The sequence below is a fragment of the Pyrgilauda ruficollis genome, unplaced genomic scaffold, assembly GCF_017590135.1.
Source record: "Pyrgilauda ruficollis isolate IOZ18807 unplaced genomic scaffold, ASM1759013v1 scaffold46, whole genome shotgun sequence".
NCBI lineage: Eukaryota > Metazoa > Chordata > Aves > Passeriformes > Passeridae > Pyrgilauda > Pyrgilauda ruficollis.
Genome location: NW_024526155.1, coordinates 3,847,206 through 3,863,458, shown reverse-complemented (window position 1 = coordinate 3,863,458; position 16,253 = coordinate 3,847,206). Strand labels below are relative to the sequence as shown.

Here is a 16,253-nt window from a genome sequence, read left to right as displayed (position 1 = left end):
CTGATTACCTTAACTCAGCAGGCTTGTTTCTTAGAGTTGCTGATAAAGCAGATTCTGCTGAAGGGAGGCTGCCCCTGTCCTGTCCCCCCAGCCCAGCCTGGGTGGCTTCACTCAGGGACACTGTGCCCTGTGCTCTGGCAGCACAAGCACCACCCCTGCCCTGCGCTGTGCTTGCTTTGGGCCACACAATGGCAGAGTGTCCCAGGCTGGGGGCACATGGAGCACCCCTCAGGCCTGACTGCAGTGACTGTGTCGCTTGCTTTTCCTCCAGGACTGCTGGAGATGCCAGACACGGCCCTGATCTGTGCTGAGCCACGAGCCTGTCTGGGGAATGGCTCCAGCAGCACAGAAGCCCCACCAGAAGCATCTTCCAAAAAAAGTGTCTGAAGCACCAGGAGCTTCACATGGGTACTGCACAGGCTCCAGGCAGCATCAGCTCCTCTAACAGGGATGCTAAGGAGCTAACAAGTCCTGTCATACACAAGCTACACTTCTGTTTTGTGAGGTCTGTTTGTATTTAATTATCAAATAGCAAAGTATTTACATCAACGTTAGAGTTTCAAAGCATCTCCACCCCCCCACCACCCAAAAAGCTGGACCTTTTCAGGTTTTTTTCCAAAGTTGTATTATTATCCAAAAAAGAAAAAAAAAAAAAAAAAAACACCCCAAAAAAACCTAAATATTTTACTGAGACACCGAAAAAGGCAAGTGAGGAAGTGAGGGGAGCTGGGGAGAGAGACACAGATCCACACATTCTCTGCATAGTCAGTTGGAGATCTTACAAAAGACTGTGTAAAAAATGGTAACAGCAGAGGAGAATGACTTGTGGGGTTTTATGGACCCAGGAAGCCAAAGAGCATCCTTAGGTGGGGGCTCCCCTCTGGAGTTTACTGGCTTAAAAGGTAAGTTGGCAGACAGAATGATGGAGGGGAAGCTCTGCATTCCCAGGGCCCCCAGGTCACGCTGGCTGTGGTGGTGACTCCGCTGACGCTGGGTCCCACCACAAGCACTGCACAGGAACACGGATGGACACACGGACATGTGGACACACAGCCCCGTGGAGGAGGGCTTCTCTGGGATTGCCTTACTGCCTTCTGCCCTGAAGTGTCCCCAGCACATCTCCGTTACCACATCTTGCTGAAAGCCTGAGGGAATTCAGCCATCCCGGGGTGCTCCTTGCACCTGCTGTCTCTGGGAAGAGCCAGATGCGGCACTGGCCTTCCTGTCCTGCTGCACCCAAGGCCCTGCACGTGCCAGACAACCAAAGGCCAAACCTTAACACGTGTGCTTGCCTTCTCTCTTCCCAGCTTCCAGACCAAATCTGGCTTCCACATGTTACAGCTGTAAAAGGTTTCTCCCAGGGATAGGGATTTGTATAATTCAGGCAGAGCTATGGCACAAGCCACCTCTTGGAACAGCTACCATGGGACAGGGTATGTGTGGCAGCTGCCCATCCCAAAAGGCTGCAAACATGGGAAGACCCAGAACACTGAGGTTTGGGGAGTCCCTGCCCAAATGCAGAAATGCCAACACAGCAAACCTGCTAGGAAAGGAAAAGGGGGGAGAAAAGGCTCCAACTCCCAAAATAATTTAAAAAAAAAAATTCATTATCCAGCTGCTGCTCTTCAAGCTAGTATGTCCTCTCCATACTGCTTGAGAGCCTGTTCAAACTGATTTTAAAAGTTTTACTATTAAAAAAGGAGCCACCAAACAACCAACCATGTACTTGGTTCATAAATAAGTGGCTGGGTCAAACCACACCAGGGCACTGTGGGAGTGAGTGAGTGAGTGAGAGGCAGTGGCTTGCCTGGGTCCTGCTCTGGTGGGGATCTGGGGCAGGGGTTTTGGCTACCTCCTGCCCATGCTTGGCTCCCACCCAGCTTTTGTAGGACACTGGCTCCATGGCAGGGGCTGGTGAGGGGTGGGTTGGGTCTGCTGCCTGCAAGGAGGCTGTGCCAGAGGCAAACACCATCCCAAGGATGATGGGGAGGCACAGAAAGCCTGAGGAGTGAGAGAAGGACACAGACACTGGCTCCCCTCTCCAGGTCCTTCCCTCCAGCACCCCTGCCCCACAGCATCCCCCAAGCCCCAACCCTTTGTGCTCCAGGAGAGCATCTGAAGACAGCTGAAGACCCCCAGGTCTCTGGGACCCAGGAGGTGAAGGAATGAAGCTTTGTGAACCACCATGGTGAAAGGTTTCCAGCTGGGTACAGCCACAGGAGAGGGAAAACCGACACATGCAATGAAGTCAAGGTCTGGGACGGTGCAGGGACCACTCAAGGGTTATGTACAAGCAGGTGCTGGGTGGGAGAGGGCAGGGGATGAGCCTCGCCTTGCCAACACCAGGGATCAGCCCCACAGGATGTGTGTGGGACAAAGCTGGACAGGAATAGCCACCCACAGCTGAGACACAGCCGAGGCCTTTGGGAGCGAGCAGAGGGGCGATGAGGATGCAAATGTGGCACAGCACTTCCAGATGGGGAATGTGGCTGGGGATGCTGCATGGGGACTGCTGCCTGGAAGCTGAGACACAATGGGCAGAGGGAAGGCAGCTAAAAACATACCAGGTGGACAAAACCATCTGTGAAAGTCGAGTACTTCCTCCAAAACATTCCCACACCCAGAACACTACATGGGCCATGCACCCAAGCACCACAGTGGCACTGGATTTGGTGACAGGGCCAGCCCAGGGGACTCTGCTGGTGGGAAAGCTGGTGGCAGAGCTGGCGAGGGTGGCTGGCGGGTACTTCCCAAGGGTCTGGCTGGAAGACTGGAACATGTGGTGTGACAAAGGACTGCAGGGTGAGGGCTCTGCTGGTATCCCCAGTTCTGCTCCCCAGAAAGGCAAGATGTGTCCCTTGGGGGAACAGACATAGCTGGAAGATTTGATTGTGTGCTTGGGTGCCCTGATGGGACAGTGTTGGTCACCAGAGCCTGGAGCTGTCACATTTCAGAGTCCCAGTACCCACCAGCCCTTAAGGTCATGGTGAGGCCAGAGGGACCACCAGAATTCTACTGTCATCCCATGCTGCCACCACCACCCTGGCACATCACCCCATTCAAACCAGCCTGGAATTGTGACATCCCTGTGGCAAAACATCTCTGCCAGCACCCTTGGGAGAGCTGGAGCCAAGAGGGAGGTGGTGGGGAGGGTGAAGGGGCAGGGAAAATTGTGCTGATTTAGAAAGGGGTTGCAGGAGACTGGGACCGTGTGTCTGAGGTGGGGTGATGCTGTCCCTCAAATCCTCCTGGCTCACCCCAGAGCTGTGGGGGGAAAAGTCTCCCAAAACCCAAGTCTCTTGGCAGGAGATGCTCTGCTTGCCCTCCTGAGCTGGCTCTGTTGGTGCCCACAGGCTCCTCTCGCCAGCAGAACAGCGCCGCTTCGTTAAACACGGGCTGCAAGTCTTAATGAGCGATGGGGGAACCCAGGGGCTCCCCTGGCTGCATCTGGAGATAGTGCCCTGTCCTGCTCCAGGGCTGCTCCACAAACACAGCTCCTCGCTGGGGAGGCCAGCCCTCGGTGCCCCATGGTGAGGACAGCAGTGTCCCTGGTGCCAGGAGGAGCCTCACATCTATAGGTTCTCTCCAGGCTGGTACTGGGGCTCTGTCGAGGTGAAGTAGTCCTCCAGGAAAGCCTGCAGGTACTCGAAGGTGGGTCTCTCCTCCGGGTCCTTCCGCCAGCACTGGCACATGAGGTCGTGCAGGGACTCGGGGCACTCGGGCGGGCAGGGCATGCGGTACCCCCGCTCCACCTGGTCCAGCACCTCCCGGTTCACCATCCCTGCGTGCAGCCAGAGGAGACATGGCATTGATCAGAGCCAGGCCTGCACCCTGACTGTCCCCGAGGGGACACCACGGGTGCTGTGCCAGGATACGCCTTAGGGGCAATCCCAGTGACCCAGGGAGAGAGGGACCCCTGGCCTAGCAGCACTTGTCCCTGTCACCTTGCTCAGACATTAGAGCAGGACAGGGTGACTGGGATGCTGCATCCTGGCCAATATCTGCTCACCCTGGTGGGGCAGGATCCAACCTGGGAAGAGGCAGCTCAGGGCAAGCACTGAGCATGGACAGCTGGTGTTGGACACCACAATGGGGACAGGGCCTGTGCCAGCAAGTGCCAGCCCTCACCTGGGTATGGCACTCTGCCCTTGGTGGTCAGCTCGGTCAAGAGGATGCCAAAGGACCAGACGTCTGACTTGATGGTAAACCTGCCGTACAGAGCTGCTTCAGGGGCCGTCCACTTGATGGGGAACTTTGCACCTGGATGGAGAGCAGGGTGAGGGGGTGCCTCCAGGGCCCCCGAGCAACCAGAGCCATGGGCTGGCTCCAGGCACAACACACCATGGGACCAGTGGCCATTGCTCCAGTGGCAGCAGCCCTGGGCACGCACCTTGCCGAGCCGTGTACTCATTGTCCTCGATGAGTCGTGCCAAGCCAAAATCAGCCACTTTGCACACCAGGTTCTCCCCCACCAGGATGTTGGCTGCCCGTAGGTCCCGGTGGACATAGTTCATCCTCTCCACATAGGCCATGCCCGATGCGATCTGTGGGGACCAGCACATGGGGCACTGTGGCTGACAGGATGACACAAGGGTCCCCGGGGAGAGCCTGGCACCACTGAGGGGAACAGACCTGCAGTGGGACCCAGCTGAGGTGTGGGAAACACCAGCTGCTCAAGAAATGCCATGCAGACTTGGGTTTGCTGGCCAGGGAGATCTGGCAGCAACAGGAATGGGCAAAATTATGGTCCCAGAGTGCAACCCCGCTCTGGGGTGAGACCCAACAGTGGCACCCACCCAAGCGAGGCTGCAGAGCACCCCAGTGCCTGACCACTGTCAGCCCAGTGAGGGGCTCAGGCAGCCAGCGTCCCCACAAGGAATGAGGGAGGCCCAGGGATGTGCAAACCCACCTGAGCAGCCATATCCACGAGCTGGGGCAGCCGCAGGTACTTGCCCATCTCACCCTTCAGGAAGTCCAGGAGGCTCCCTGTGAGGAAGACCATGGTGAGAGCAATCCAGAGGAGCAGGGCCCCTCAGCTGCCCCCTCGGTGTCCCTCCCGTGCTCACCCTTGCTCATGTACTCAGTGACAATGTAAATGGGCTCCTCTGACACCACAGCGTAGAGCTGAACCAGCTTCTCGTGTCGGAGCTTCTTCATGACCTGGGCTTCCTGCAGGAAGGCCTCTGGGGACATGGTGCCAGGCTTCAGTGTCTTGATGGCCACCCGGGTGGTGCCATTCCAGGTCCCTGTGGCACAGGACACACTGCTCAGGACACACGTGTGGGGCAGGGGGCTGTGTCCCTTCCCTGCTCCCTACCCCACCACCAGCTCCAGGCATCTGCCAATGGTGGCGGACAGGATGCAGGTGGTGACACGGAGGGGACAGCAGGGTGGGAATGGTCCTTACCCATCCACACCTCTCCGAAGCAGCCCTGTCCCAGCTTGACCTCCAGACGCAGCGATTCCCGGGGGATTTCCCAGGCGTCCTTGGCAAGGCCTTGGGTCTGGGGCTTGGACGTGGGGCAGATGTTGGTGAGACGGTGGCAGAGGCCATCAGCATGTTCTGGCACGGGAAGGGACAACAGCAGGGTGACACCTGGGTACTTAGGCATGCGATGTCCTTATCCCACAGCTTTCCTGGAAACACCCTGGGGACCCATACCCAACCCTCTCCCTCTGCCCTGAACCCCAGCTTTTCAGCACAGTCCCACACAGCTGCTTTGGTGCCCCCCAGTAGCGAGGGCAGGGACAGCACCCAGGGTGCCAGCCAGACCCCAAGGGGACCCACATGGCTACCCACTGGAGTAGTAGGCCACCAGCTGCTGCAGGCTGTTGAACTGGGTGCGGGAGGTGATGTAGAAGCCGCCGCTGTCCAGCTTGCGGATCTTGTAGTGCTTCACGTTGAGCCCCTTGGCGTTGTCAAAGTCGGACACTGAGAGGCAGTAGGCACCTGTGGGCAGGACAGACAGGCTGCAGGGGATGTGCCATGGATGAGTGCTCCCCATGGGGTCCTGCTGCGGGTGGGAGCAGGACTGGGAGCAGGAATCCCCCCCACTGCATGGGAGAGGCAGGACTGGGCACGGAGGTGCTGCCTTCACCCAAAAGCACAGGATGGGGAGCAGCTCCTGGCTGCACCAGCTGGCACCAGGTGCCAGGGAGGAATGGCACACACCCCCCAGCTACAGCCATGCCACACCATCACAACCTCCAGCTGCCCTCTGCCAGCACAGCAGCTGTGCCAGCAGCCATCCTATGGGATGTGCTAACAAGGGGAGAGGAGCAGGCAGAGCCAGGCTGGGGGGAGCTGCTGACCAACAACTCCTCAGTGTCTCAGGGAGGAGCTAAGGGGCTGGTGGGCCCAGTTCCCTCCTGCACAAGTCCCACCATAGGCATCACTTCAGGAGTTTGGCTCTGCTCTGCCCACATGAGAACAGTGTTGCTGGGGCCACACACAGCAGAGGGCAAGATTTATGCTGCTGCTTGAAGAAGCTACTTCCATCAGAATAAAACAAATAGTGATAAGTTCAAGGCATAAAACCAGAAAGGAACATCAAGGAGCTTTTCCCAAAGGTGCATTTGGAGCCAAACTAAACCAGGTAAGAAACATCCTCAGGCAGTCAAACCTCAAAGATCACAACTTGCACATTCAGAAGTGTCAGACTTGAAAGGACTAAAGGTCATCATTCCCTCAGCCTGGCTGCCCAGGAAGCATGTGTTCAAGATTTTGTCACTATACATGGACCAGGAGAAACAAAAAAATAATCTAGTTGGGGGTGTACAAAAACCCAGCCAAATAAACCAAAAACAACAAAATAAAAACCAGGAAAAGAGACCATCCTGCCTGGTGGTCTTGCCAGAGTTGGTGAGACCCCTGGCTTCCACCCTGCCAGGAGCTGAACCACCTCTGAGAAGGGGGCTCACTGGGTGGGCAGTGGTGGGAGAGAAGTGGCCACATCCCTCCAGCCCACGGGCTCAGTGGTGTAACAGTGCCTTTGGCACAGGCGTGTCACTGGTGGTGTGATGGCCACATCAGCACTGGCTCCCTGGAGACCAGCAGCAGACACTGAGGGGACTCAGGGTACCCCCACATCCCCCAGAGAGGGTCTCCTCCAGGCCAGCAACGCCCCCAGCCCTGCTCACCTTTCGTGGTCTCGCTCTCCCGGACCAGGAAGGTCCCTCGAGGGTTTTCGGGGTTGAGCAGCAGCCGCTCGGACTCCCGGCGAGTGATCTTCCCAAAATACCACCTGCAGGACAAAGGCACTGCCTCAGCCCCTGGCACTACCCCCCTCCACTGCCTGCCCAAAGCAGGGGGCTCAGCTCTGGCCCACCCACTGCAGGTTTGGGAGACCAGGGGCTGTGTCTGGGCTCGGGCACCTCGGAGTGTGCCACATCCCCATACAGCCTGGGCTGGGCATCGCCTCCCTGCCACAGGGGTTGGAACCCTCCTGCCACACCTTCAACTAGACCAGGTTAGTCAAAGCCCATCCAAACTGGCCCTGAACACTGCCAGGGATGGGGCAGCCATGCTGGGCAACCTGTGCCAGTGTCTCACCATCCACCGGGTAAAGAATTTTTTCCTAACATCTAATCTAAATCTCTCCTCGTTTAGTTTAAGAACATCCCCCCTTGTCCTTTCACAGGCCTCTCTGGCCATGTAAAACATCTCTCTCTTTTTCAGAATCCCCTTTAAGTTCTGGAAGGCTGCAATGAGATCTCCCTGGAACCTTTTCTGCAGGCTCTCCATAAAAACCAGAGCAAAAGCACCCACAGCCCTGCTATGCCACCACACACCCTCCACCATGCAAGCACACTGTAGCACTGCACTTATGGCCTTAAAGAAAGGCTGGTTTGTACATTCAGAGGGGAAAACTAACAAAAAGGAAAAACCCAGAGGGCTTGGGAGTTTCTCCCAGGAGCGGGGCAGGGGTGGAGGGGGAGTGCTCGGGTGTGTTTGCTATCACTTGTCTATAAACTGTCTAAAAGATGGCAATTACTCTTCAGCCTGGATGGAGTCTGAGGGCGCGACATAGTTACTGGGGATGTAGCCCGTCTGTCCTGTAGTGAGGGAATGAGCCAGCCACCAGTCACCTTCCCTGCAAGAGAACCAAAACACACTCAGTGTGAAGCCAGGAGCCCCCCAGCCAGCCCCTCACCCGCCCACAGGCACCGGGGGAGGATGAGCCAGCACAGAGCCCCACTGGGAAAAGGTGCAGCCCCGCAGCCAGACCCCAGCCAGAGAGCTCCTGCTGCCAGCCCCTGCCCTGCCTCTGTTTGGGTGAGCTCTGGCTCCTGCGGCAACCCCTCCAATAGGGAATGCTTTACGCCCGAATCAGGCAGGGCAGCCAGCAAGCCAAAACACCTTTAGAGCCACCTGAATGGGAAGGGTTTCTGGCTGGAGGCTGGGAGGCACTGGGGGTCCTGGCAGCAGGGAGCAGCAGGCAAGGGGAGGGACAGGAAACGAGGAGCAGCGACAGAATGATGGCAGCGATTGAAAATGGAAGCAGGAGAACCCAAGGGAGTTAGTTAAACACAGGCTGCAGAAAAGCAGCAGGACAGGGCTGAGGTTTGGGCAGGGGCTGAGCCCTGCCCGTCTGTGGTGTCCAGCCTGGATGCAGCGGGATCTGTCCAGCCCGGGTGTCCCAGCCACAGCCCCTGCACGGCTGCACCCGACCCCGAGCCTCCTGCTGCCCCAGCGAGGGCTGTGCCTGCACAGCCACGAGTGAGGCTCCTTGTCCCTAAAAACCCGCGGCTGAGCCACCAGCCAGCCCTCCTGCCCCGGGCACAGTGGCCCCAGGCATGTCCCCAGGAGCTGGAGGGTGCTCTGCCCTCCTTCCCGCCGGCTCCTGCTCCGGACGGGGCTGGAAAGGACAACAAATAGAGAAGAACAAGAGGACGGCAGGAGGTGGCTTCCCCTTCCTGTGGACAGCAGGGCTTTTCCTCCCACCACCTGCATCTTTTTGCCCATCAAAGACAGCCATTGAATTCATCCTGACCACAAGGGAGACGAGGCTACGGGGAAAGTGCAGATTCGTGGGAACAGCCCCATAAGGATACAGGAACTTGGCAGGACAACCTCCACAAACAAGCTACAGAAAAACACCAACAACCTCAGCCACCACTACAAGGAACACCAGACCACATCCAGACCCATCCCTGACCCTGCAGACGTGTGAACCTCTGTCCTTGCTTCAGACTCACCAGCTGCTTGTGACCCGTGCTTTTCCCAGCTAAACCAGTGATGCTTCAAAGCACTGGGATAACCCAGACACAGCCCCCAGCTCCCCGTGATGGTGTCACTTGGTGGGGATGGTGGGGACCTTCCAGGCGTCTCTTCCTACTCACAGAGCTGGGCTCTGCCCCTGGAACAGCCTCACAGCAGCCCTGGATGACATTTTAGCTTCTTCCAGCCCCAGCACACCTCGTGGCAGGCAGCTTGTGCTCCTCAGCCAGGGCTGTTGCCTCAGTCACCTTTACTGAGGTGGCTCTGAAGGGGACAGGAGGCTGGTTGGGCTCCTTTCCCACAGCACCATAGTAAACATCTGCTTGAAAAATGCCCAGCTTTTGACTTGTGGCTTTATTCCAGCTTGGGCTGCAAGGCTACAAGCTGGGAATTCAGTAAAACAAACTATTCCAAAAATGTCTCAGTGGGGAAAAAAAATAATAATAATCATCATCATCAAAACAAAGCATTTCAACAATTCCCTGCACAATCTTACCCAAAATATCCCACCACATCCCAGCTGGCTGCCTGCTGGCTGGGAGGAGACTTCTTCCCACTGGAAATGGTACCACAAGAGCCTTTCTGCACTGGGTGGACTGGTAGGATGACCCAGAGCAGGGAGGTGAGCGATGTGGAGGCTTCTCATCTCACCCTGAGCAACCCCAGCCCCGTCAGAGCAGCCAAAACCTGCTGCCACCCTGCAAAGCCACCCTGGCCATGGGCTCTCACTGTGCCCAGCACAAGTGGGCTGAACCCATGTCCCTGGGCTGAACCCAAGTCCCCTCCCTGCAGCTCCAGGGACTGTCCTGCCAGGGAGACCAGAGGAAGGGGACATCACACATCTGTCTGTTGCTGTCCCCAAAGTGCAGCAGCCCGAGCTGTTCCCAGACTGTGAGAGCATCTCTGGGAGGTCACTGAGAAGAGTGATTCACCCCTGAGCACTGCACAAACTCCCAACTTCCTCCACCACCTCTGTCCCTGTGGACATCTCACCCACACAGGCACTGGGAAGGTTGGCAGCTACATCCTGCATCCTCCACCAAAGGACTGTGTCACCAAAAAAAGCCTTTGCTCCCCAGGATGCTGCAGAGCCCATCACAGACTGAGCCTTCCTTCTGACTGAGCCTTTGACAAATAGCAGTAGAGGGGAAAAAAAAAGTGTGGAAACCCCAGAACTGATAAAAGGTGAAAAGAAAAACCCTCATATACAGGCCTGATCTGCACCCCCACAGACAGAGCTCACTTTGCAACAGAAAGCAGAACTCAAGCATGGGGCTCACCCACTGCTGAGACTTAAATTAAGAAGCACCAAAACTCCCAAATTCAGGCTTTTCCTGCAATGTTGAAACGCTGCACATCCCAGGCTTCATAGATGAAACAAACCACCATTAATAAACAGCACTGGAACAATGAGAACAAGGATCAGATTGAAAACATGTTTGAGCCACACTGCCCAAGCACTGCAGGAGAAATCTCACTCCTGGGACGTTCCCTTGTCTTTCCACCCTTTGACTTTGCTGCTTTGGGTGCCCAGGTTGGAAGGCAGCAGTGGAGGGGGAGCAGGAGCTGCAGACCCTCGGGACCCTGTGGCAGCTCCACAGCTGGGGACACTGGGGACATTGGCTCTGCCAGCCAGGCTCTGGACTGTGTGTGCCTCCTGTCAGGACAGACCACACACGGGGTTAGTACAGGATCACTTTTAGGAGCATCTTCCAGCTGGCCATGCTGCCCTGCACACGATGGACGGGGAGCAAACCAGGGGGTCAGACTCCTGTGGAAATACTTGAATCAGCAGAGCCACTCATGAAATATAAAAGTAAAATTAAAAAATGCAAAAGAAAAATACAAAGGGCATGGGGGAGCGAAGAGCCAGCTGGAAAGAGAGTGCAGAGGGGAGCCACACATGGACAAGGAAAGGGGATGGGTTCAGAGCTCCCAGGTGCAGACACAGCTCTGGATGGAACATTTCCCCAGCATGGGAAGGGACTCCCTGCTCTGTTCTGGTCACTCAGAGAGGACAAATGCAACCAACCACAAAACCATCTGGAAACCATCTCCTCCCAGCCCTGCTCCATCCAACTTGCCCTCAAGTGGGCAGCAGACAGGCTTTGATCATTTAGGTCATTTATAATAACAGTAAGAATGTGCAATACACACCTGACATCCACTTTTCTCCTAAACGACAGCATGGAGGGAGAGAAAGAAGAGTCAGGAGAGAAGCTGAGACCAGAGACAGCATACAAGCACAGGGAAAAGCACCCATGGAGCTGAGGGATGTGTCCAGGCTAACAAGAGGGAGCTGAGCATGGATGGGGACAGGACTGATGGGGACATGGCTTTGTGCTGGAGGGCACAGAATGGCCAGCAAAGAGGGGACATGGCTTGGTGACAAGGCTGTGAGGCCACAGTGACCAACAGCAGGGTCAGGAGGATGAGGAAGCAGGCAAATGACTGCTCTCAGTGTCAGTGTCCTTGGACAAGTCACTGTGTCCGTGTGCATTTGGCACATCCCTCTGAGCACCCACCCCTGGGACTGCTGGTCCTGCCAGGCTGGGCCGGGGGCTCCACAGCAGGGGCAGAGGTGACAGCTCAGCCCGTGGGCTTGGCTGCAGGGACACTCACGTGTTGTTGACGATTTGCAGGCGCTCTCCCTTCTTGAAGGACAAGTCTGTTTCCGTGCGGGACTCGTAGTCGTAGAGGGCTACGAAGGTGGTGACTCCCCCTGTGACAAAGGGCACTCAGGAGGGGCACAGCCACAGGGACACTCCCCTCCCACCATCCTCCCACTGGCTGATTCTCCCCCAAGCCCAGAGTCCCTCAAAAACCCAAAACCCCAAGAAGCTGGACACAAACCCAGCACGACCCCACCCCGGCGAGCCCCAGCCCCACGGACCAGCCAGTGCCCCGGCACGCTGCGGCGAGGTGACCGTGTCAGAGGTGTTGAAGCCCCCAAAGAGCTTGGATTCAGCAGCCATGGTCCCGAAGGAGCGGCTGGGGGTGCGGTGGGCGTCGGGAGCAGCCGCCTTGCTGGGTGTCTGCGAGGCTGGGTAACCCCCATGGTGGGTGTTCTCCGCGGGCTCCAGGCTGCGCCGGCGCTGGCTGGGGTCTTTGGGCTTGCTCTTGCTGCTCCCCATGGTCCCGGGCTGGAGGACACAAGAGGGGATTCTATCATTATTATTATTATTATTATTATTGTTATTGTTGTAATTATTGTTGTAATTATTGTTGTTAAGAAGAAGTTGTTTCCCAGGGCTGGAGTGACAGATGCCTGCCCACCAGGAAACGAAACAACCTCTGGAGTCTGTTCAAGCAGCAGCTGCTGGGCAGTCTGGCCATCCTGCCCTTGCCCTGGGATACCACTGCCCCTCATTAACATGGAGACACCTCCTGTGTGGCCAGAGCAGCCAGTGAAACTGCCAGGACATGCTTTGGGAGCAGAGGGAAGTACGCTGAGCCGTGGGAGTGCAGAGCAAAGATGCTGAGCATGGAACCTGGACCTGTGCTGAGACTGTGGCAGCTCTGGGGCCAGGCACCTGCCGTGGGACACAGCTCAGTCCCCACGTGTTTCCTCCTACACATGAGATTCTACCAGGATGGGGATTAAAGTAGTGAAGACGGACCTTTGAAGTCCAAAGCATGCAGCCAACAGGATAAAAGTTTAAATCAAGAGCAGTTTTAGGCAGTTTGCAGCTAAGGACCAAGGGATCTCGCCTTTATATATAGTCAAATAGTTTATATATAGCCTTCCTTTCCACTCAAGACCACACTCTATAAATACCTTCAAGGTAATGACATAAATGAAGGCAGGGAATTATTTGCAGTCTCTAAAGATGGCAGGATACCCAGCAGTGTCCTGAAGCTATGGAAGGAAATATTTAGGCTAGATGCATGGCAGGAGGGAAAAGGGAGGTGGAGACAAGCAGGGAGGAGAGTATCTCTGATAAGAAAACAAGCAGGGAAGCAGCAGAGGAGGCAGCTGCTGCCCACAGGGTGCAGACCTGGACACAGCCATCCGTGAGGCTTTGGGGGGCTCAGCCTCATCCAGCAGAGGATTTTTCTAGCCCAGCTTTGGAGAGAAGCTTAGGCTGAGCTCCCCAGAGCCATGGGCAGCCCAGCAGCCTGCACAGCCCCAGTGTCACTGGGGCAAAGCCTTGGCTCTTGCTGTGGGAAAGCTTAGGGGTGCCAGGCACAAGCTGCTCCCTGTTCCCCTCAGCTCCCCTCCCACAGCAAGGCCTCTGACTGACGATCAGGGCTTATTTCCCAAAAGACACAATTTCCATCTACTGCTTTCCAGCTCCCACACTGCACAGAGGACCAGCAGTGTCCTTGTGTGACCCATGCCGGCAGGCTCAGATCCTGCCTTGGTTTGGGAAATGTAATAAACTGATTTTTTTGCGCTGGGTATGACTCCAGCAGCCACCCCAGTGAGCAGCAGAGCTCTCCTTCCTCCTGTGGATGCAGGTGATGAGGAGGGACCATGCCTCTATCTGCCACAGGACTCAGTCCACCCATATCTGTGCCAGGCTTTGGGGGTCTCAGAGCAAATAAGGGTCAAATAAAAGCTTTGGACTTGCAAATGGTCACTGCTGCCAATCCAGAGGCAGATCCTGCAGCCAAGGGGAAGGAGTCTGTCCATAAATAAATGCACTTTAAAAGCTTGATGCAGTAGGAGAGAGCAAGACCTGAGGAGTGATGACAAGGAGCCCCCACCTCCCTTGTCCCCAGCCAGCCCCTTGCTCACCTCTGCCCGGGGCTCTGGCACCCGCTGGGGCTCCCAGGATGCCAGTGGCAGTGCAAGGAGAAAAGTGGGAGCATGGCAGGGCTGTGACCGTGTGGCTTGTGACTCCCCACGGGACAGTGAGCAAGAGTACAGCTGCTCAGAGTTTCCCCTGGAAGCAGCACTTCCCCCGGCAGGAAAACACCCCAGCCAGGGTGGTGGATTTAGCAGCACTCTGGGGACACAGGTGAGCCTGGGTCAGAAAATTATTCATCAGCGTGCTGAGGAAATCAAGGTATAAAACAGTCAATGTGCCCAGAGATTAGATAGAAGCAGAGCACAGAGAGGGGACAGGGGATCCCCCAGGCACTTCCCTAAAACAGGGGAGTCCTCACCTTCACACCTCTGAGCCTGTGGGCACAGGATGTGCAACTTCCAGGTGTGTCCTGGCCAGTTCATCCCTCCTCATGCAGCAGTTTGGGCAGGGAGAGCCCCCACCCTGCACTGGGGGTCTGACCCTCCCAGGCAAGGGCTCTGCTGGATCTGCTGGTCACTGGGACACGATGCTCTGGCAGGGCTTTGGCTGCAAGAGCCAAACATGGAGGAGGAGGAGGAGGAGGAGGAGGCACGAGCCCACAGCTCTCTGGGGAAGGGGCTGCAGAGCCCCACTCCAAGCTCTCCTGTTGCTTTGCATCTAAATACCTACACTCTGACTTCAATGTGGCCAGTGCAGAACACAGGCTGGCAACCCCAAACTGTGCCCAGGGGCACTGGCAGCCTCGCACCATCCCCACTCTGAGTCCCAGGCAACTCAGCCTACACGACCATGTGGCTTTAGCCCTGTGGCTCTGCACCTGTCCCTAGTGAGGAGAGGGGCCTGAGAAAACCCTTGCAGCTCCCACACCCCCTTGGCAGCCGGAAAGGAAAGGGTGCAGATTCCCCCGGGAGAACACAGGGTTGTGCAAGAGCCTGGCAAAGGAGTGATTAATGACAGCAGGAATGTGCTGTGCACTCAGGTCCTCGGGAGGCACCAGGGAGAGACCCCCCTGCCTCGGGCACAGCCGCCAATGAACCCTCCCCACCTGGAGTCAAAGGGCAGAGGAGGAAGTGTGGTGCTCCCAGCACACCCCAGCAGCATCACTGGGAGCTGTGGGACGGCAGCCAGACTGCAAAAAACACCCATTGCCAGGAGCTATGCTGTGTATATGTCTAATGAATTTATGTCTAATAAATACAGCATTTCCACACGCAGCAGGCTGCAGGGATGCTCAGCACCACCAGCACCCAGCCAGGGCAGCCTGGCTGATGCCCAGTGGGATTTTGCCCTGCTGCCGTGCTTTTCACAGCTGACAATGCTGGGATGGGGGCTCAGCATCGCTAATCATCCCGGCCAGGGCCTTGCCTTTCAGCAGGACTGCCCCTCTCCCCCTGCCAGGGCTTGTGCAGAGGGCTGGAGCACGGCCAGCGCTCCTTGAGCTCGGCAGGCAGCTTTCCTGCGGCGGGGATTAGCACCCCGGGCACGTCGCAGCCTGCAGGAACTCCTGCCTTCCGCTCGGGGGGCACTGCCAGCGGCACAGCAGAACCACCACGGGCATGGCATGAGCTGCGGGGCCTCGGCTGTGCCGCCCGGGCCGGGAGCACCCGCGCAGGGCTGTGCCCTCCGCAGCCGCAGCCAGCCCGGGATGCTCCAGGGCCGGCACAGCACCCCGAGCCCCCCCAGAAGGAAAAGCAGCCGGGTCCCCGCTGCCCGGGCCATCGGCGATGTCTTACCGGTGCTTTCGGCTGCAGCCTCGCCGCGGGCTGGGGAGGGGCTGCCGGAGAGCTCAGCTCGGCTCCCGCCGCAGCCTGCGAGGAGAGGGAGCGTCAGCACCGCGGCACCCCCGCGCCCCGACACCCTCCGCCCCGCCACGGCCCAGGGCCCAGGGCTGCCTGCATCCCCCTCCTCCTCCTCATCACCACCCCTCGGGCTCACACCGCTCTCTGTGTGAAGAGGGGATGGATGATTCTCTGCTCCACTTCATCAACCCCACTGGGGATGGCAGAGCAGGCAGCTGGAGCCGCCCCAAGCCATGTCCCAGGGTGGAAGGGGAGCAGAGGCACCCCCAGCCCAGCAAGGGATTTTTCAGGGGAAAAGCAAAGCCGGTTCCTCCAGACACACCAGCATTTCCAGCCCTGCTGCTCCATCTCCGGACAGCCACGGCCTGCGGCAGGGCATGGTCGGCCACCAAGCAGAGACCTCGTCCCCCGGGATGAGTCACCTGCTCCAACAGCTGAGACAAATGCACAAACCGAGCACAAGGTATGGGAGCAACCTGT

General features: G+C 57.3%; 1 protein-coding gene across 1 annotated transcript; it reads right to left on the bottom strand.

Annotated features, from left to right (window-relative positions):
- Positions 1-496: 496 nt before the first annotated feature.
- On the bottom strand, positions 497-15,771 carry SRC (SRC proto-oncogene, non-receptor tyrosine kinase). Its single transcript, XM_041478808.1, has 12 exons — positions 15,708-15,771; positions 12,114-12,363; positions 11,843-11,942; positions 7,995-8,093; positions 7,141-7,244; positions 5,801-5,950; positions 5,408-5,563; positions 5,067-5,246; positions 4,910-4,986; positions 4,391-4,544; positions 4,129-4,260; positions 497-3,781 (listed from the first exon to the last, which is right to left on the bottom strand). The coding sequence occupies exons 2-12, from the start codon at positions 12,352-12,354 to the stop codon at positions 3,573-3,575; spliced, it is 1,602 nt and encodes a 533-aa protein (XP_041334742.1). The 5' UTR covers positions 12,355-12,363; positions 15,708-15,771; the 3' UTR covers positions 497-3,572.
- Positions 15,772-16,253: the final 482 nt, after the last annotated feature.